Below are 16,375 nucleotides of genomic sequence, written 5' to 3'. Positions count from 1 at the left end.
TTTTCTTAGCAGATATTCTACCATGAAGGCCTAATCCAGTCTCCTCTTAACAGTTGTTCTAGAGATGTGTCTGCCGCTAGAACTCTGTGTGGCATTGACCTGGTCTCTAATCTGAGCTGCTGTTAACCTGCGATTTCTGAGGCTGGTGACTCGGATAAACTTATCCCCTGCAGCAGAGGTGACTCTTGGTCTTCCTTTCCTGGGGCGGTCTGCATGTGAGACAGTTTCTTCTTTGTAGCATTTGATGGTTTTCGAGACTGCTCTTGGGGACACTTTCAAAGTTTTTCAAATATTTCGGACTAACTGACCTTCATTTCTAAAAGTAATGATGGCCACAGTAGGACTATCAGCTGTGTATCCACCTGACTTCTGCACAACACAACTTATGGTCCCAACCCCATTTATAAGGCAAGAAATCCCACTTATTAAACCTGACAAGGGCACACCTGTGAAGTGAAAACCATTTCAGGTGACTACCTCTTGAAGCTCATCAAGTGAATGCCAAGAGTGTGCAAAGCAGTAATCAAAGCAAAAGGTGGCTACTTTGAAGAACCTAGAATATGACATATTTTCAGTTGTTTCACACTTTTTGGTTATATACTATACTTCCACATGTGTTAATTCATAGTTTGGATGCCTTCAGTGTGAATCTACAATGTTCATAGTCATGAAAATAAAGAAAACTCTTTGAATGAGAAGGTGTGTCCAAACTTTTGGTCTGTACTGTACATTATTATTATTATTATTATTATTATTATTTAGTATTTATATAGCGCCGACATATTACGCAGCTCTGTACAGTGTATATATATATCTTGTCACTATCTGTCCCTCAAAGGAGCTCACAATCTAATCCCTACCATTGCCATATGTCTATTATGTAGTGTAAGTACTGTAGTCTAGGGCCAATTTTTAGGGGGAGCCAATTAACGTATCTGTATGTTTTTGGAATGTGGGAGGAAACCGGAGTGCCCGGAGGAAACCCACGCAGACACGGAGAGAACATACAAACTCTTTGCAGATAGTGCCCTGGCTGGGATTCGAACCAGGGACCCAGCGCTGCAAGGCGAGAGAGCTAACCACTACGCCACTGTGCATGCTTCCTCCCTGCACCTCCTCTGCACTACTACCTGCATCTCCACTGCATACCTCCTTACTGTATCTCCTCTGCACACCTCCTCCTTGCACCTTCTCTGCACTCCCCTCATCTTCTCGGCATTCCTGTCCTCACCTCTTCTGCATGTCTCCTTCCTGTACCTCCTCTCCATGCCTCCTTAGCCCTCTTCCTTCCTGCGCCTCCTCTGCACATGTTCTCCCTGCTCCTCCTCTTTATGCCTCCTTCCTGCACCTCTTCTCCATGCCTCCTTCCTGTACCTTCTCTGCATTCCTCCTTTCTGTACCTCCTCTGCACACCTTCTCCCTGCACCCAACTATGCATGCCACCTCCCTGCACCTCCTCTGCAAGCATTCTTCCTACACCTTCGCTGCAATACTCCCTGCACCTCATCTGCAGGACTCCTTCCTGTACCTCCTGCACTTCACCTTGCTGCCTATCCTCTATTCTTCTCTTACCTGGTCTTTACTGCTCATTCTAGCAGTTCTGTATATTCTTATTCCTTTCTCTTCCTTTTTGGTGGTGGACAGATCTTCAGGACTGTGTACCCCAAGTATAATGTACCATTATTCCAATGCCTTCAGAAGAACACCTGACCCTAGGCTGTCCCCTCCTATTACCCCCTCTTTCCCACCCCTTTCACTCCCCTTAGGAGGAGGAAATAGGAGGGAACATTGTAGCAAGCCTTCCTCTTCCTGTCTTAAAATTTGACTCTAGCCCAAAAGTCAAGTTTTTCAAGAAGTGATAACAGACCAGGGGGGAATGAGGGGAGTTACGCACAATGCGCAGACGTATGGGAATCCAGCATGAACATACCTCTGTGCTTAGCTTGGGTAGCTTTGCCTCAGGTCAGGTGTGCATTAAAGTCATTGGGAACCATTTAAAACAAAAACAAAAAAGCCAGATACTTACATAAGGGGAGTAAAGGCTCTGGTTCCTATAATGCCATCCCGCTACTCTCCCGGTCCCTGTTACAGCGCAAGATACCCCCTTTAGCAGTATTCAACCAATTTGGTCAAATACTGCATTGTCCACCACCAAAGGGAGGCTTCGGAAGTCCTTGGGAGCCCTAGTGCTCCCAAAGATGAGCCGCTCCACACTGCGTACGCGCGAGCGCACTCTCTCATGTACTCGCGCGTGCACAGTATGGAGATGCTCGGCTTCCGAAGCCTTCTGAAGTCCCCTGCGGCGGGGGATTTAAATGGAGGAGCTGCCGCTGCACAGAGGAGACTAAGAGAGGAGCGGGAAGGCTCTATAGGCCTTCCCTCTTTTTAGGTAAGTATCTGGCTTTTTAAGCATTTCCCAGCTATCCAGTACCTACTATAGCATGCCCCATGCTGTGAAGTATAAGTACCAGTAGAATTGCTGTACGCTGCCTATGCACAGCAATCTTACTGATGTTTGTGAATTTTGCCCCACTTCCCCTACAATATGCCTGTGACATCTAAGTTTTAATTAAGTGCCAGTCATTTTGGTGCTAGTACTCTTTGGCAGTGGATGTTTGGCTACTTCTACCTGAATCTCCCGCTCCCCAGCAAACTCTATACCCAGTGTCTAATCCTATCTTTCTCCCTTAACAGTTATTTTGTTTTACTAAGTCCCCACCCCCCATCCCCCAGTCTAAACTAACCACCTTAAAGGGACACTGTAGGGGGGTCGGAGGAAAATGAGTTGAACTTACCCAGGGCTTCTAACGGTCCCCCGCAGACATCCTGTGCCCGCGCAGCCACTCACCGATGGCCCCGCCTCCGGTTCACTTCTGGAATTTCAGACTTTAAAGTCTGAAAACCACTGCGCCTGCGTTGCCGTGTCCTCGATCCTGCTGATGTCACCAGGAGCGTACTGCGCAGACACAGACCATACTGGGCCTGCGCCGTACGCTCCTGGCGACATCAGCAGGATCGAAGACATGGCAACGCAGGCGCAGTGGTTTTCAGACTTTAAAGTCTGAAATTCCAGAAGTGAACTGGAGGCGAGGCCGGAGCATCGGTGAGTGGCTGCGCGGGCACAGGGTGTCTGCGGGGGACCATTGGAAGCCCCGGGTAAGTTCAACTTATTTTCCCCCGACCCCCTACAGTGTCCCTTTAAAGGAGTTATCAGGCAAAACTTACAAAATGAGGTTTACTCACCTGGGGCTTTCTCCAGCCCCTTGCAGCCGACTGTCCCACGCCGACCAATCCGCTCTCCACAGCCGTCCCGGGCTCCCCGCACGGTGTAGAGGCCGACTGCGGGGTCAGCCTTACTGCACCTGCGCGAACTACTACTGCGCCTGGGCAGTTCGCCGCGGACCACATGGCGGTGATTGACAGCGGCATTTGGCGCAATAAAGCCGACCCCGTAGTCGGCCTCTGCACCGTGCGGGGAGCCCGGGACGGCGGCGGAGAGCAGAGTGGTCGGCGTGTGACAGTCGGCTGCAAGGGGCTGGAGAAAGCCCCAGGTGAGTAAACCCCATTTTGAAAGTTTTGCCTGATAACTCCTTTAAAGGACCACTGTCGCGAAAATCTTAAAATGTAAAATATATGTAAACATATACAGATCAGAAGTGCATTTCTCCCAGAGTAAAATGAGCCATACATTACTTTTCTCCTATGTTGTTGTCACTTAGAGTAAGTAGTAGACATTTGACAGAACAGACAGGTTTTGGACTAGCCCATCTCCTCATGGGGAGTTCACAGGGATTTCTTTATTTTCAAAAGCACTTAGTGAATGGCAGTTGCTCTGACCAACTGCCAGAAAAGTGTGCAGTGAGCATGGAGGCTGGCCAGCATTTTTTTTTAATACATTTTTTCAAAGAATGTCTTTATAAAGAGTAAAGGCCATGCTGAGAATCCCCTTTGGAGAGATGGACTACTAGCCGAAAACCTGTTGGTAATGTCAGATATCTACTACTTACTGTATGATACAGCAACATATGAGAAAAGTAATTTATGGCTCATTTTACTTTGTAAGAAACTTACTTCTTATTTGTATGTGTATATATATTCTACCTCCCCTTTGATTCTTCTCCTCAGTATTTCCCCTGTACCCCTACTCCTCATTCCTCCACCTCTTATTTGCTTCTTTTCCTCCCTGGACATATTTTCTGTTCTTTTTAACCATTTTAAATATTTTCTCTTAAAATCCAGGAGATGGGCAGACATGACGACTTGTGGTCTTTATTTTATATGTTGGTGGAGTTTGCAGTAGGTCAGCTGCCGTGGAGAAAGATCAAGGACAAAGTAAGAGCTAATTGGTGTTTTCTTGATCTGCAACCTGTATGTTTATGTTGTCATGCTGACTTTGTGTTAACCGTTGTGTTTCTTTGAACTTTAGGAACAGGTGGGGATGATTAAGGAGAAGTACGACCACCGAATGCTGCTAAAACACATGCCTTCTGAGTTCCACCTATTCCTGGAACATATTTCTACTCTAGACTACTTCACAAAGCCTGACTATCAGGTAACTGCTGCATTTCACCCCTGGGTGTCACACTGCACAGCAAGTATCAAGTTAAAATGGAGTTATACTGGGTGAAGCTTGCCGCAGGGTTCCAGTATTCCTCCTAGGTCCCCAGTCCGAGGTGCTCCAGCATATTTCCTGTCAAGCCTTGAGCTTAGGTGGTTTCATCAGATCTCCAACTTGATCCTGAACTGAGGCGTTTTCACATATCTTCCCCCAATCTTTGAGTTGGGGTGATTCCATGATATCACCGACCAGATCCTAAGCTCAGTGGGTGCAAGCATATTCCCTACAAGATCCTGAGCTTTAGGGTTTCCAAAATGTCTTTTATCAGATTCTGAGGTCAGGGGGCCCTGAAATATCTCCTCTCAAGCCCTGAGCATAGGTGGTTCTGTCATTTCTTCTACCAGATCCTGAGCTTAGAGGATTCTATCATATCTCTTACCATAATATGAGGTCAGGGGACTCCAGCTTATCTGCTCTGAAGGCCTAAGCTTAAAGGAAATGTCCGAGCGCCTAAAAAAATGACATCTACTTACCCGGGGCTTCCTCCAGCCCCTGGCAGCCGATATGTCCACATATTCTGGAGTGTACAATCCAGACCACGTGAACATGATGTGGAGCAGCTCTCATGCGGAGGAGACCCTGGGCCACCAGCTGGAAATGGAGCTGCGACAAGGGACATATCGGCTGCTGGGGGCTGGAGGAAGCCCAAAGTAAGTAGAACTCATTTTTTAGGGGAGCTTGGACATTTCCTTTAAGTGATTCCATCATACGGTATGTCCTACTTGATCCCGAGCTCGCAACATGTCTCCTATCAGTTCCTGAGCTCGGGTGGCTCCAGCTTATTGCCCTGAAGGCCGGAGCTCAAGTGATTCCATCATATGTCCTATCAGATCCTAAACTCAGAGGGTTCCAACATATCTGTTATCAGATTCTGAGTTTGGGTTCTAGCATATCTCCTACCTGATCCTGAGCTTGGGGTTTCAACCTTTCTCCTACTACATTCTTAATTCAGGGGTCCAGCATATCTCCTTCCAAGTTTTGACCTAAGATGGTTGCATTATATCCCCTACCAGATACTTTTTTCCAGATCCTGACTTCATATGGTTCCAGCACGTCTCCTATCAGATCCTAAGGTCAGAGATTTTCAACATATCTGCCACCAGATCTAGAGCTCAGGGGATTCCATTTTAATTCCTTCCAAGCCTTGAGCGTAGAAGCTTTCATCATATCGCATACCAGACACCAAGCTCAGTTTTTTTCATCATATTTAACAGATGCTTAGCTCAGGGGGTTCCATCATAATTATATTGCTTACAGGCCTTTATCTTAGGTGGTTCCAGCATATCTCCTAGGAGATCCTGAGCTCTGTGTATCCAGCATATCTCCTAGGAGATCCTGAGTTCAGTGCATCCAGCATATCTCCTATCAGATCCTGAGCTCAGTGTGTCCAGCATATCTCCTACCAGATTTTGAGATCAGTGTGTCCAGCATATCTCCTTTGAGATCCTGAGCTCAGTGCATCCAGCATATCTCCTGCCAGATCCTGAGCTCAGTATGTCCAGCATGTCTCCTACCAGATCCTGTGCTCAAGGTCTCCAGCATATCTCCTACCAGATCCTGAGCTCAGGGTCTTCAGCGTATCTCCAACTAGATCATGTTCTCAGGGTCCCCAGCATCACTTCTACCAGATCCTGAGCTCAGGGTCTTCAGCGTATCTCCAACTAGATCATGTTCTCAGGGTCTCCAGCATCACTTCTACCAGATCCTGAGCTCAGGGTCTTCAGAAAATCTTCTACCAGATCCTGAGCTCAGTGTGTTCAGCATATCTCCTGTCATGTGCTATGCTCAAGTTGCTCCTACACATGCACTACTGGTCCTGCATATCAAGATTCAGGTATGATACAAGCACGCACTGCAGTAATGCTCAATAGTTACATAGGTCCTTTTGTCACTGATGGTTCGCTGCCTCTATACAAACAGAAGATATCACAACCAGGGAAGCGCCACACATTCAGTTTTAACCAGAATATCACATATAGGGCCTGATGCACAAAAGCGCTCTAATATTGGCATGCATAGACATTGCACTACCAGAACTGCGTACTGTGAGTTACAATATTAGCATCACCAGTGGTATTTGACTAGTAGCTATGGTAATACCTATTAGTAGCACATTACCTTAGCAACAGTCACGCTAGTCGAGTGCCGCTGGTCACGCTTATAGTGTAACTTGCGGTACACTGTGCCGGTAATATTGCTGTGCGCTGTCTGTGTATGGCAATTATAATGTGCTTTTGTGCATCGTGTCCTAGGAGAGCTAACTAATGAGTTAAAGTGAACCAGAGACGAAGCACCCTCATGTATTTTACCATATATATCAGTGGAAACATTAGAGAAAACACCTTCCCTGCTCTCTCTTTCATCCTCACTGCTAAAAGTGTCTGTTATCAGCTGTGATAAGAATCCCCGACTGAGCATTCAGTCTAGCTTTGCCGGGAATGATTATTGCTGAGTCATTATTGCAGAGCCACAAGGGGGCAGGCTTGGGCTTGAAAAGACACCAGAGAAGACAGACTCAGCTATAATCATTCCGTAGCAAAGCCAGACTGAATGCTCAGTCAGGGATTCTTATCAGAGGTGATAACAGTCAGATTAAACAGAGAACAATGAAACAAAGAGCAGATTAGGTGTTTACTGTCATGTTCCCACTGATTTATAAGGTAAAATCCATGAGGGTGTTCTCTTTAAGTAATTTAAGTAGAAATTGTGAATTAATAAGTAAGTTCAGGCACTATATGTACCTGTGTTTAGCTTATGTCACATGTCGGTGCAGGGACATAATGTACCCATCTTTATCTTATTTCATCACATGTCCGTGCAGGTACTACATGTACTTGTGTTTATCTCATCATGTCACAAATCAGGTCAGGCGTGCTGCAAGCAGAGTATTAGTAGAGCAGATTTGAGGATGTAAGATGGAATTCTCACGTTGGACTTTGTCCTTCCTCCTCAGATGATTATGACTGTGTTTGAGAACAGCATGAAGGAACGTGGAATCACAGAGAATGAGGCCTTTGACTGGGAGAAAGGTGGGACGGACATCTTGCTGTCTACCAGCACCTCCACCCCTCCACAGCAGAACACACGACAAACGGCCGCCATGTTTGGGTGCGTTAAAGAACGATACATCTTCTCTCTAAATATGAATAAATAAATCCATAGAATTATCGGCATGATTTTTGTGGTATCAGCGCCTTCTGTATGACTGTAGATTCAGGATTTCAGATGTGATCAGCGCCTATGGTTTCCAGAAAAAATTGGTGGAGTGCTATGACCATCCGGCCTCCAGTACCTCTGGGACGGCAGCAAGCGATTCCAAAAAAGTGGTCAGCACCTCCACAATAGCTCTTTTACTTTACATAGCTCTTTATTCAAAAATGCTTAAAAGCCATAAAAATAGATGGACAAAGGTATGGGGCTGGATTTCAGCGACAGCCCGCTGTTTCGGACCTCTCAGCCTTTCTTCAGGCTGGACAGTCCCACACTCTGTTATTCCACTGCTGCTCAGTCCATCCATATTCAGCCTGCAGGAGCATGAGGCTTTCTATAGGCTGCATTAGGCAACAGGGAGAATTTTCATTAGTCCGCCATGAACCAATGAGAATTTTCCCTGTTGCTCGGATTCCCATTGGTCTTTTGCAGCCTAGCGGAGATTCCCATGCTTCTGCCGACCATCAGACTGTGTAGGAGGGACCAAGCGGCAGCAATCGGTGGCAATGGGACACATAAGTTTTACGCCACGGCAGCGATTCAAACGCGTGAAGGGGATGCGGCAACTAGCCTAGTGAGATCGGACAGTGTCATTCTCATAGGCTTTTATTGCATACATTTTCCCGTCTGGACCGGAAAAATGTGCCAAGTTCGGACCCAGCGTTCTGCTTAACATTCCGCTTGCATTGCATAGCAAGGGGATCCAGTTTTTTTAACAAGTGGAGGCAGATCCTATTTGTAACATTAGGATCCGCTTCCTGCACTAAGCAGAGCTTAACAAAAAGTCCCAATGGGTAAATTTTTTTATGCAAGTGTAAACTGGCCCTTATTCCAAGATTTCAGATGCAGCATCCAACAGAGATCTCCCCACAGGCTTACAACCAATCACAGCTCTCACTGACCACCCCAAAGTAGACAGAAGCTCAAGCCTTTACAGACAGCGAGTCTAATCACATCCTATGTAATGATGAGCCCCCACTATACCACATACATAAAGATACACATAAAAGTCCAAAAAGTCGGCACCACGGTTACCAAAAGTATATCTTTTTTTAACAAATAGTGGCATACAAGTCAGTTGTATAGGCAACAGCCTGCCATTTCAGGCTAGCGGACCTTCGTCAAGCCAAAAAGTCACACATTAGCTTTTTGGCTTGAAGAAGGGCTGCTAGCCTGAAACGGCAGGCTTTTGCCTTTAGAGCTGACTTGTATGCCACTACTGGTAACCCATACTTTCTTTCGGTAACAGTGGTTCTGACCTTTTATGCTCTGCAGCCCAGGAGATGATTGGGCTGCAGGTTTTGGGCACACAAAGCTTCCCCTCCAATCTTGTGAGTGAGAGTGCTCCTCCACCCACTTTACAAGATGATGATACACACAGACCACATGAGCTGGCTTCACCAGGGATCCCACATGTATAAATAAGTCAGTGGAAATGCATGTAATAAGATTCCTCAGAATATCTCATCCAGTTATAGGAAAATATTGTGCTTAAGTTGTATCGGGAGCAGAGAGACGGGAGTCCCACCCTTGTTTGCACTGATAGAGGAACACTGCAGTATGTGGAGTACTGAGTACTCCCTCTATAGACATGTTGCTCCTGACTTGCAGGGTGGTGAATGTCACTCCAGTACCCGGAGATATGCTGAGGGAGAACACTGAAGATGTCCTGCAAGGGGAGCACCTCAGTGACCAGGAGAATGCCCCCCCTGTTCTACCTGGACGGCCAGCAGACCTCACTGGGCAGGTCCCCAATACTGGCTTCAATGACACAGAAGTGTGGGAAGAGACCGATGTGAACAGGAACAAGCTGCGGATCAGTATCAGCAAGGTATGGACTCCACATTCCCCGATAAAGGTGACATGGGACCCAGTGCATGGCATGTAGTGTGTCTGTGGCTGAACAGGAATGGTAAGGGCAGAAATGCCAGGCATCACGAGACGCTTCTATGGCTATGTGATGAGGTTATATGATTACAGCCCCAAAAGGCTGCTGGGAGAGAACAGACAATGGGATGAGTTCCTAGTGATAGGTGGGGCAGATTGTGCTACAATCTTAGGGCTCGTTTCCACTATCGCGAATCTGCATGCGTCCAACGCATGCAGATCCGCACATGTAATACAAGTGGATGGGCCTGTTTCCACTGTAGCGTTGTTGAGGTGCGTTTTTTTCAGCGTGAAAAAAACGCACAAAAGAGCCAACGATTTCGCCTGCGTCGGGAATCCGTGCGAATCGCCGCTAATGTATTTAATAGTAAAAACGCATGCGTTTGTTACATGCGTTTTTACCCGCGATTTCGCGTGCGATTTCGCACCTTTTTCAATTTTATTTAGCCCTGGCAGTGTCATGGTTAATTTCGCATGGCACCCTGCCATGCGAAATCGCGGGTAAAAACGCATGTGGAAACGCATCCGCATGCGTTTTTACAAGCGTCGGAATGCGGCCGAAATCGCGTCGCAACAGTGGAAACGAGCCCTTAGTTTAATGATGTATGGTGGTAGGTGGGGTAACATTTGCTATGGTGTGGATGTGGGAGGTAGGTGAGGGAGTCGCTGCTCTTTGTATCAGTGCCCGTGCTGTGATCTCAGTGTAAGGATGTTTGAGGGTAGGTGGGGTATTGTCCCCACTAAAGGAAACCTTACTTTGTTGCATTAGTGGCTTGTGTGAACCAAGTATGCTGGGGGAAGCCTAGCTACTGGGACGTTCTCCCTAGCCGAACAGGGCAAAGGGGATGTTCCAGACTAAATAGGATACACTGGTCCTCCAAGTCTGAGGGTTGGACAATAGGCTAACAATCTATTCCCGTAAAAAATTGTTAAACGTGCAGTGAAGCCTCGGAAATCAAGAAATGGATGGGCAGTAAACTAAAGGAGGCCAAGGCTCAAATCGGGCTGTAGTGCCGTAGGAGGAGGAGGGGGCATTAGTGTCTGTGCTGTGGTAGTCATTGTAATGAGTGCATTTTCTTTGCTCTGCAGACACAGTGCCTGATGGAGGATGAACACAGCCGCCACGGATGCCCCAGCTCACCTGTGCGTGCGCCTCCAGAATCTCCCACTACTCAGGCGCGCTCTCTCCATTTCCGGCGTGTCAACAGCCCTGAATCTGACCGGCTGTCCACTGCTGATAGAGCTGATCTTCCCGAGAGGAGGTGAGAGCTGGGTAACCTCTGTAGAGGCCGCAATGCTTAATGGAGAAGTTAGTTCTTTGTTTACGAAAGTACCTGACCTGTGGCATGTTAGTGTCTAAAAAAGAATAAAAAAAAGGTCAATAATCCATAGATTGTAGCTCTGGCATACTTCAATGAAGGTGTCATTGAGCAGAGACAATGAAACAGTAAAAACTTAAAGGGACTCCGAGCAGTGCAGAAACTATGGAAAGATGCATACCATTTTGAAGCTCTCTTTCTCCTCTTTCCAACGATATATAAACCGCTACCCTACGCCTTTTAGTTTTCGCTATTTTCACGATCGAAGTCGTGGCAAATGCGATTTCGATCGCAAAAATAATGAAAACTAAAAGGCGTAGGGCGGCGGTTTAGGTTTCGTTGGAAAGAGGAGAAAGAGAGCTTCAAAATGGTATGCATCTTTCCATAGTTACTACACAGGTCGACACTTTCCCCAGTGTCAGCAGCTCCATTCAGCTGCCGACTTTGGGGAAAAGTTGTCCTGTGTAATACAAGTAACTATGGAAAGATGCATACCATTTTGAAGCTCTCTTTCTCCTCTTTCCAACGTGATCGAAATTGCGTTTGCCGCGAATTCGATCGCGAAAATAGCGAAAACTAAAAGGCGTAGGGCGGCGGTTTATATATCGTTGGAAAGAGGAGAAAGAGAGCTTCAAAATGGTATGCATCTTTCCATAGTTTCTGCACTGCTCGAAGTCCCTTTAAATATAAAATAAAACTGTGGGATATCTAAAAAGTGATTTTTAGGAGGAGGAGGATAGATATACCCTCTTGACATACATATTAACCCTCCTGGCGGTTTATTGAAATCCGCCAAGGGGCAGCAAAGCAGTTTTTTGTTTTTTTTTCATGTAGCGAGACAAGGTCTTGCTACATGATACCCGCCGCTCAGCGGCATCCCCCCAGCCCCCCCCGATCGCCTTCGGAGATCAGGAGATCCCGTTCGAAGAACAGGATCTCCTGGAGGGCTTCCCCCGTCGCCATGGCGATGGGCGGGATGACGTCATCGACGATCCACTCCACAGCGCTGCCTGGCACTGATCGGCCAGGCAGCGCACGGGGGGGGGGCGGCGACCGGATTGCATACGCAGCTAGCAAAGTGCTAGCTGCGTGTAGCAAAAAAAAAATTATGCAAATCGGCCCAGCGGGGCCTGAGCAGTGCCTTCCGGTGGCATAGCCCGAGCTCAGCTGTCATTTTATATGGGGACTTAGATCAATGAATGGGAACGGTGTTGGGGGGGGGGGGGGGGAAGCAGTAACGCGTGGCGGGGAGGGACGTGATAGCTATGCCCCTGCAAGAAGTTATGGGAACTTGCAGGGACATAGTTACTCGTCCCGGGGGAGGGGAAGTGGTTACATTTTACCATTTTTCGTGATAGTGGTCCTTTAAAGCAGTGTTCCCCCACCCTGTCCTCAAGGCCCACCAACAGTGCATGTTTTGTGGAAATCCACACAGGTAATCCGTTCTGCTGAGATACTAATTACTAAATCACCTGTGTATGTTTGTGGTTTTCTGCAAAACTTGTACTGTTGGTGGGCCTTGAGGACAGGGTTGGGGAACCCTTTAACTGCTTTAAAGGAAACCTGAGATCTGGAGTATGGCTGTATATATACTTACCTGGGGCTTCCTCCAGTCCCATGAGATCCGTGGGCTCCCAGTAATCTGGCTGGCCGCACTCTTCTGCACATGCGCGCACAACTGGCCATATTATCGGGGGCAACTAGAAGAGAATGGCACGGCCGGAGAGGACAGCAAGGGAGTCCATGGACCTCATGGGGCTGAAGGAAGTCTCAGGTAAGTATAAATACAGCCATACTCCAGATCACAGGTATATTTTAATCTTCAAGTCCTCATTTCATGTGCGTCAGATGACCAAAGCTGTTATTTTTCTTATGTTATTTGAATATTTGCTATAATCCTTTTCTATGTAATTTTCCACAGTTGGTTCACCTATTTTATACAGTAGCAATAGAGTATTGTACTGTGTTAGCTATCAGTGAAAGCATCCTGATTCAAAACTTCTTGCTATTTTATATAGGCAAAATGCTCTCAAAAACGTAGCTTTTTTTTAGAGCGATTTTGCCACTGAAAACATGCGAAAACTGTTTTGGACCCTTTTTTCCCTTATGAAATCGCTCCCAAAATGCTGCATGCAGAGCAGTTGTGATTTTTGCAAATCGAAGTTGCTCCTGTGGGATCATGACCATTCACTTTCAGCAGTGAATTGCTTTTGGAATTGCTGCTGAAAATGTTCTGGTGTTTCCCAGCTCTAAGTGTCCAGAAATGTTGCTCACCAGTGAAGATAGCAGCTTTATGAACCCTTTTTCCTCTGCTTTGTGCCTTTCAGATCTCACATGGATCTCCCTGGCTCTCCATCCCGCCAGGTGTGCTCCTCTCAGCCGGCTCAGATGTTGTCCATCGATACGGGTCAGGTTGACCGGCAAGCTAGTGGTCGTATGGAGGTGTCTGCATCTGTGGAGCATGAAGCTCTGAGTAATGCTTTCCGTTCAGTGCCTCTTGCTGAGGAGGAGGACTTTGACAGCAAGGAGTGGGTTATCATTGACAAAGAGACTGAGTTGAAGGACTTCCACCCTGGGGCAGAGCCCACTACCTCGGGAACAACTGATGAAGAGCCTGAGGAGCTCCGACCTTTAGATGATGGTGAGGAGAGGCGGAAGGCTTCAGGAGGAGATACTGCAGTGAGGCCTAAAGTCCATGAAGTTCGGCCCAGAGCCATGCAGACTGTAGCCGAAGAAGAGACCTCCCGAAATGAAGGTGCTGATGGCAGGCTAGACGGCCCGCCTGCAAGTCCATCACACTCCCATTCTACATCAGGTTCTCGGCAACGGAGGAGGGAATCTGACCCTACAGGACCTCAGAGACAGGTAAGAGGATCACCATTTGGGAAGAGATCCTTTACAAATTGAACACATTTCTTAAAGGGAAGGTTCAGGCAAAATAAAAAAACCAAATCCACTTACCTGGGGCTTCCTCCAGCCCGTGGCAGGCAGGAGGGGCCCTCGCCGCCGCTCCGCAAGCTCCCGGTCTTCTCCGGTGGCCGACCCGATCTGGCCAGGACGGCTGCCAGGTCGGGCTCTTCTGTGCTTCAATAACAGTTCCTTCGGTGCTCTGTCATCGGACGTCCTCCGGGCTGTACTGCGCGGGCGCAGTAGTTCAGCGCCTGCGCAGTACAGCCCGGATGACGTCAGCGCACCCGCGTGGAGCGCAGAAGAGACGCCATTGAAGTTGAAGCGCAGAAGAGGCCCGATCAGGAAGCCGGCCGGGCCAGGTCGGGTTGGCCACCGGAGGAGACCGGGAGCCTGCAGAGCGGCGGCGAGGGCACCGGGAACCTGCCATGGGCTGGCAGAAGCCCCGGGTAAGTGGATTTGGATTTTTTATTTTGGCCCCATAGTCCCTGGATATTTCCTTTAAGACGGCTCATGGGTCTTCTGTATGATTACAAGCCGTGTGTTGAACTTTACAAGAGACTTTTATAGTAAAGTTGCATAGAGGAAACCACACAAAGGTCTCTGAATGCAGATGCTGTCTTCCTAAGTCAAATATTGCAGCTTTGTGCTGCTTCCTGTCACTTGGTCTTATCCAGCCTATTGATTTTAATGAGAGGTTCCCCAACACAAAAACAGCAGAATGAGCGAGCGGAGGAAACTGCAGGAGGAATTTATGTACATTAGGGGTTAGTTTATTTACTATTATTGGTGGGTTCTTGTGGTCTCCAAACACCTCAAAAATTTTAGGGAAAGGGAACAAAGCCAGGAACTACTCAGGGCCCGTTTCCACTATCGCGAATCTGCATGCAGATTCGCATATCCAATACAAGTGGATGACCCTGTTTTCACTAGTCAGTAGAGATGGACCGAACCTCCGATTTTAGGTTCGCGAACCTGCCGCGAAAGTTCGGTTCGCGCGAACTTTCGCGAACCGCAATAGACTTCAATGGAGAGGCGAACTTGAAAAATTAGAAGAAATTATGCTGGCCAGAAAAGTGATGGAAAAGATGTTTCAAGGGATCCAACACCAGGATGGAGACATAGTGCCCCTTTAAGTAATCTCTATACAATTACATAACTCTCTGCTAGTAGGAATGATTATACATACAAATGAGTAAAACAGTGACAATAATCTTTAACATAATTACGGAACTTACTTGATGTATAACAGCCATCAGGATTCATTACTGGTGGAGACAAGGAAACATGATCTAGAACAATCCTGGAGATTGCTATGGGTAGATACCAGTCATAATAAATATACGGAAAGTTAGCCTGCCGTTTTATTGAGGCATATGTAGTACCACACTGCCATGATCCATGTTTCTCTAGCCAATTATTATAATTTTGGGATACATATTAGACTTAATCCACTGTGGTAATGCCCGTGTTGTACATCAGCCAGTGTTTGTGTGACTTAGATGTGCTGTGATAACCCAGATTGAAGTGTAGTAAGATTGTGGATTCAGATGACTCAGTTGGAGTCTGTTACTCCTATGTCACTAATCTCCTCTGAGAATGATTAGTTGGGGGTGAGGATGGTTGTAAATGTCATCCGGTGTATGTGTGGCTTATGTGTGCCAACACAATAAATTAGCAAAGGTCTGCACACCTGATGCATCAATATGCATAAAGAGGAGGGAGTAGCATGAGTGGGTGCTGGGTCTGTAAATTGGACCACAGTCCTACTTAACCTCCCTAGCGTTCTGGACGAGCTGAGCTGGAGGGCACCGCTCAGGCCCTGCTGGGCCGATTTGAATAATAATTTATTTTTTTTTTAAACACGCAGCTAGCACTTTGCTAGCTTCGTGTTTCTCTGATTGCCGCCGCTACCCGCCGCGTAATAGGCCCCATGTAGCTAGCGCTAGGCTAGCTACATGATTAAAAAAAAAATTAGGTTGAAAAAAACCACGTGCGGCTGCGCAGAATCAGAACGCCAGGGAGGTTAAACACACAATAAGGATTGACCCGCACACCAAGTGTAAATTGCAAATGATTCAAATTGTATTGTATACACTGAAAACCAAAGTTACATTATTATTTATGAGTTAAAGAGACACTGAAGCGAGAAAAAAAAATATATGATATAATGATTTGTATGTGTAGTACAGCTAAGAAATAGAACATTAGGAGCAGAGACATAAGTCTAATATTGTTTCCAGTACAGGAAGGGTTAAAGGAATACTGTAGGGGGGTCGGGGGAAAATGAGTTGAGCTTACCTGGGGCTTCTAATGGTTCCCCGCAGACATCCTGTGCCCGCGCAGCCACTCACCGATGCTCCGACCCCACCTCCGGTTCACTTCTGGAATTTCAGACTTTAAAGTCTGAAAACCACTGTGCCTGTGTTGCCGT

General features: G+C 47.0%; 1 protein-coding gene across 1 annotated transcript in view; it reads left to right on the top strand.

Moving 5' to 3' along the window:
• Positions 1-16,375, top strand: part of TTBK1 (tau tubulin kinase 1) — a 102,067-nt gene that overhangs the window by 61,424 nt on the left and 24,268 nt on the right. The window contains exons 8-13 of the mRNA XM_068232593.1: positions 4,240-4,332; positions 4,427-4,552; positions 7,572-7,726; positions 9,440-9,659; positions 10,805-10,977; positions 13,362-13,899. Of these exons, the coding sequence (XP_068088694.1) occupies positions 4,240-4,332; positions 4,427-4,552; positions 7,572-7,726; positions 9,440-9,659; positions 10,805-10,977; positions 13,362-13,899 (1,305 nt within the window). The remainder of the gene's footprint in view (positions 1-4,239; positions 4,333-4,426; positions 4,553-7,571; positions 7,727-9,439; positions 9,660-10,804; positions 10,978-13,361; positions 13,900-16,375) is intronic.

Source organism: Hyperolius riggenbachi, chromosome 4 (assembly GCF_040937935.1).
Source record: "Hyperolius riggenbachi isolate aHypRig1 chromosome 4, aHypRig1.pri, whole genome shotgun sequence".
In the NCBI taxonomy this organism is placed as follows: domain Eukaryota; kingdom Metazoa; phylum Chordata; class Amphibia; order Anura; family Hyperoliidae; genus Hyperolius; species Hyperolius riggenbachi.
This window is presented reverse-complemented; position numbering and strand designations above follow the sequence as displayed.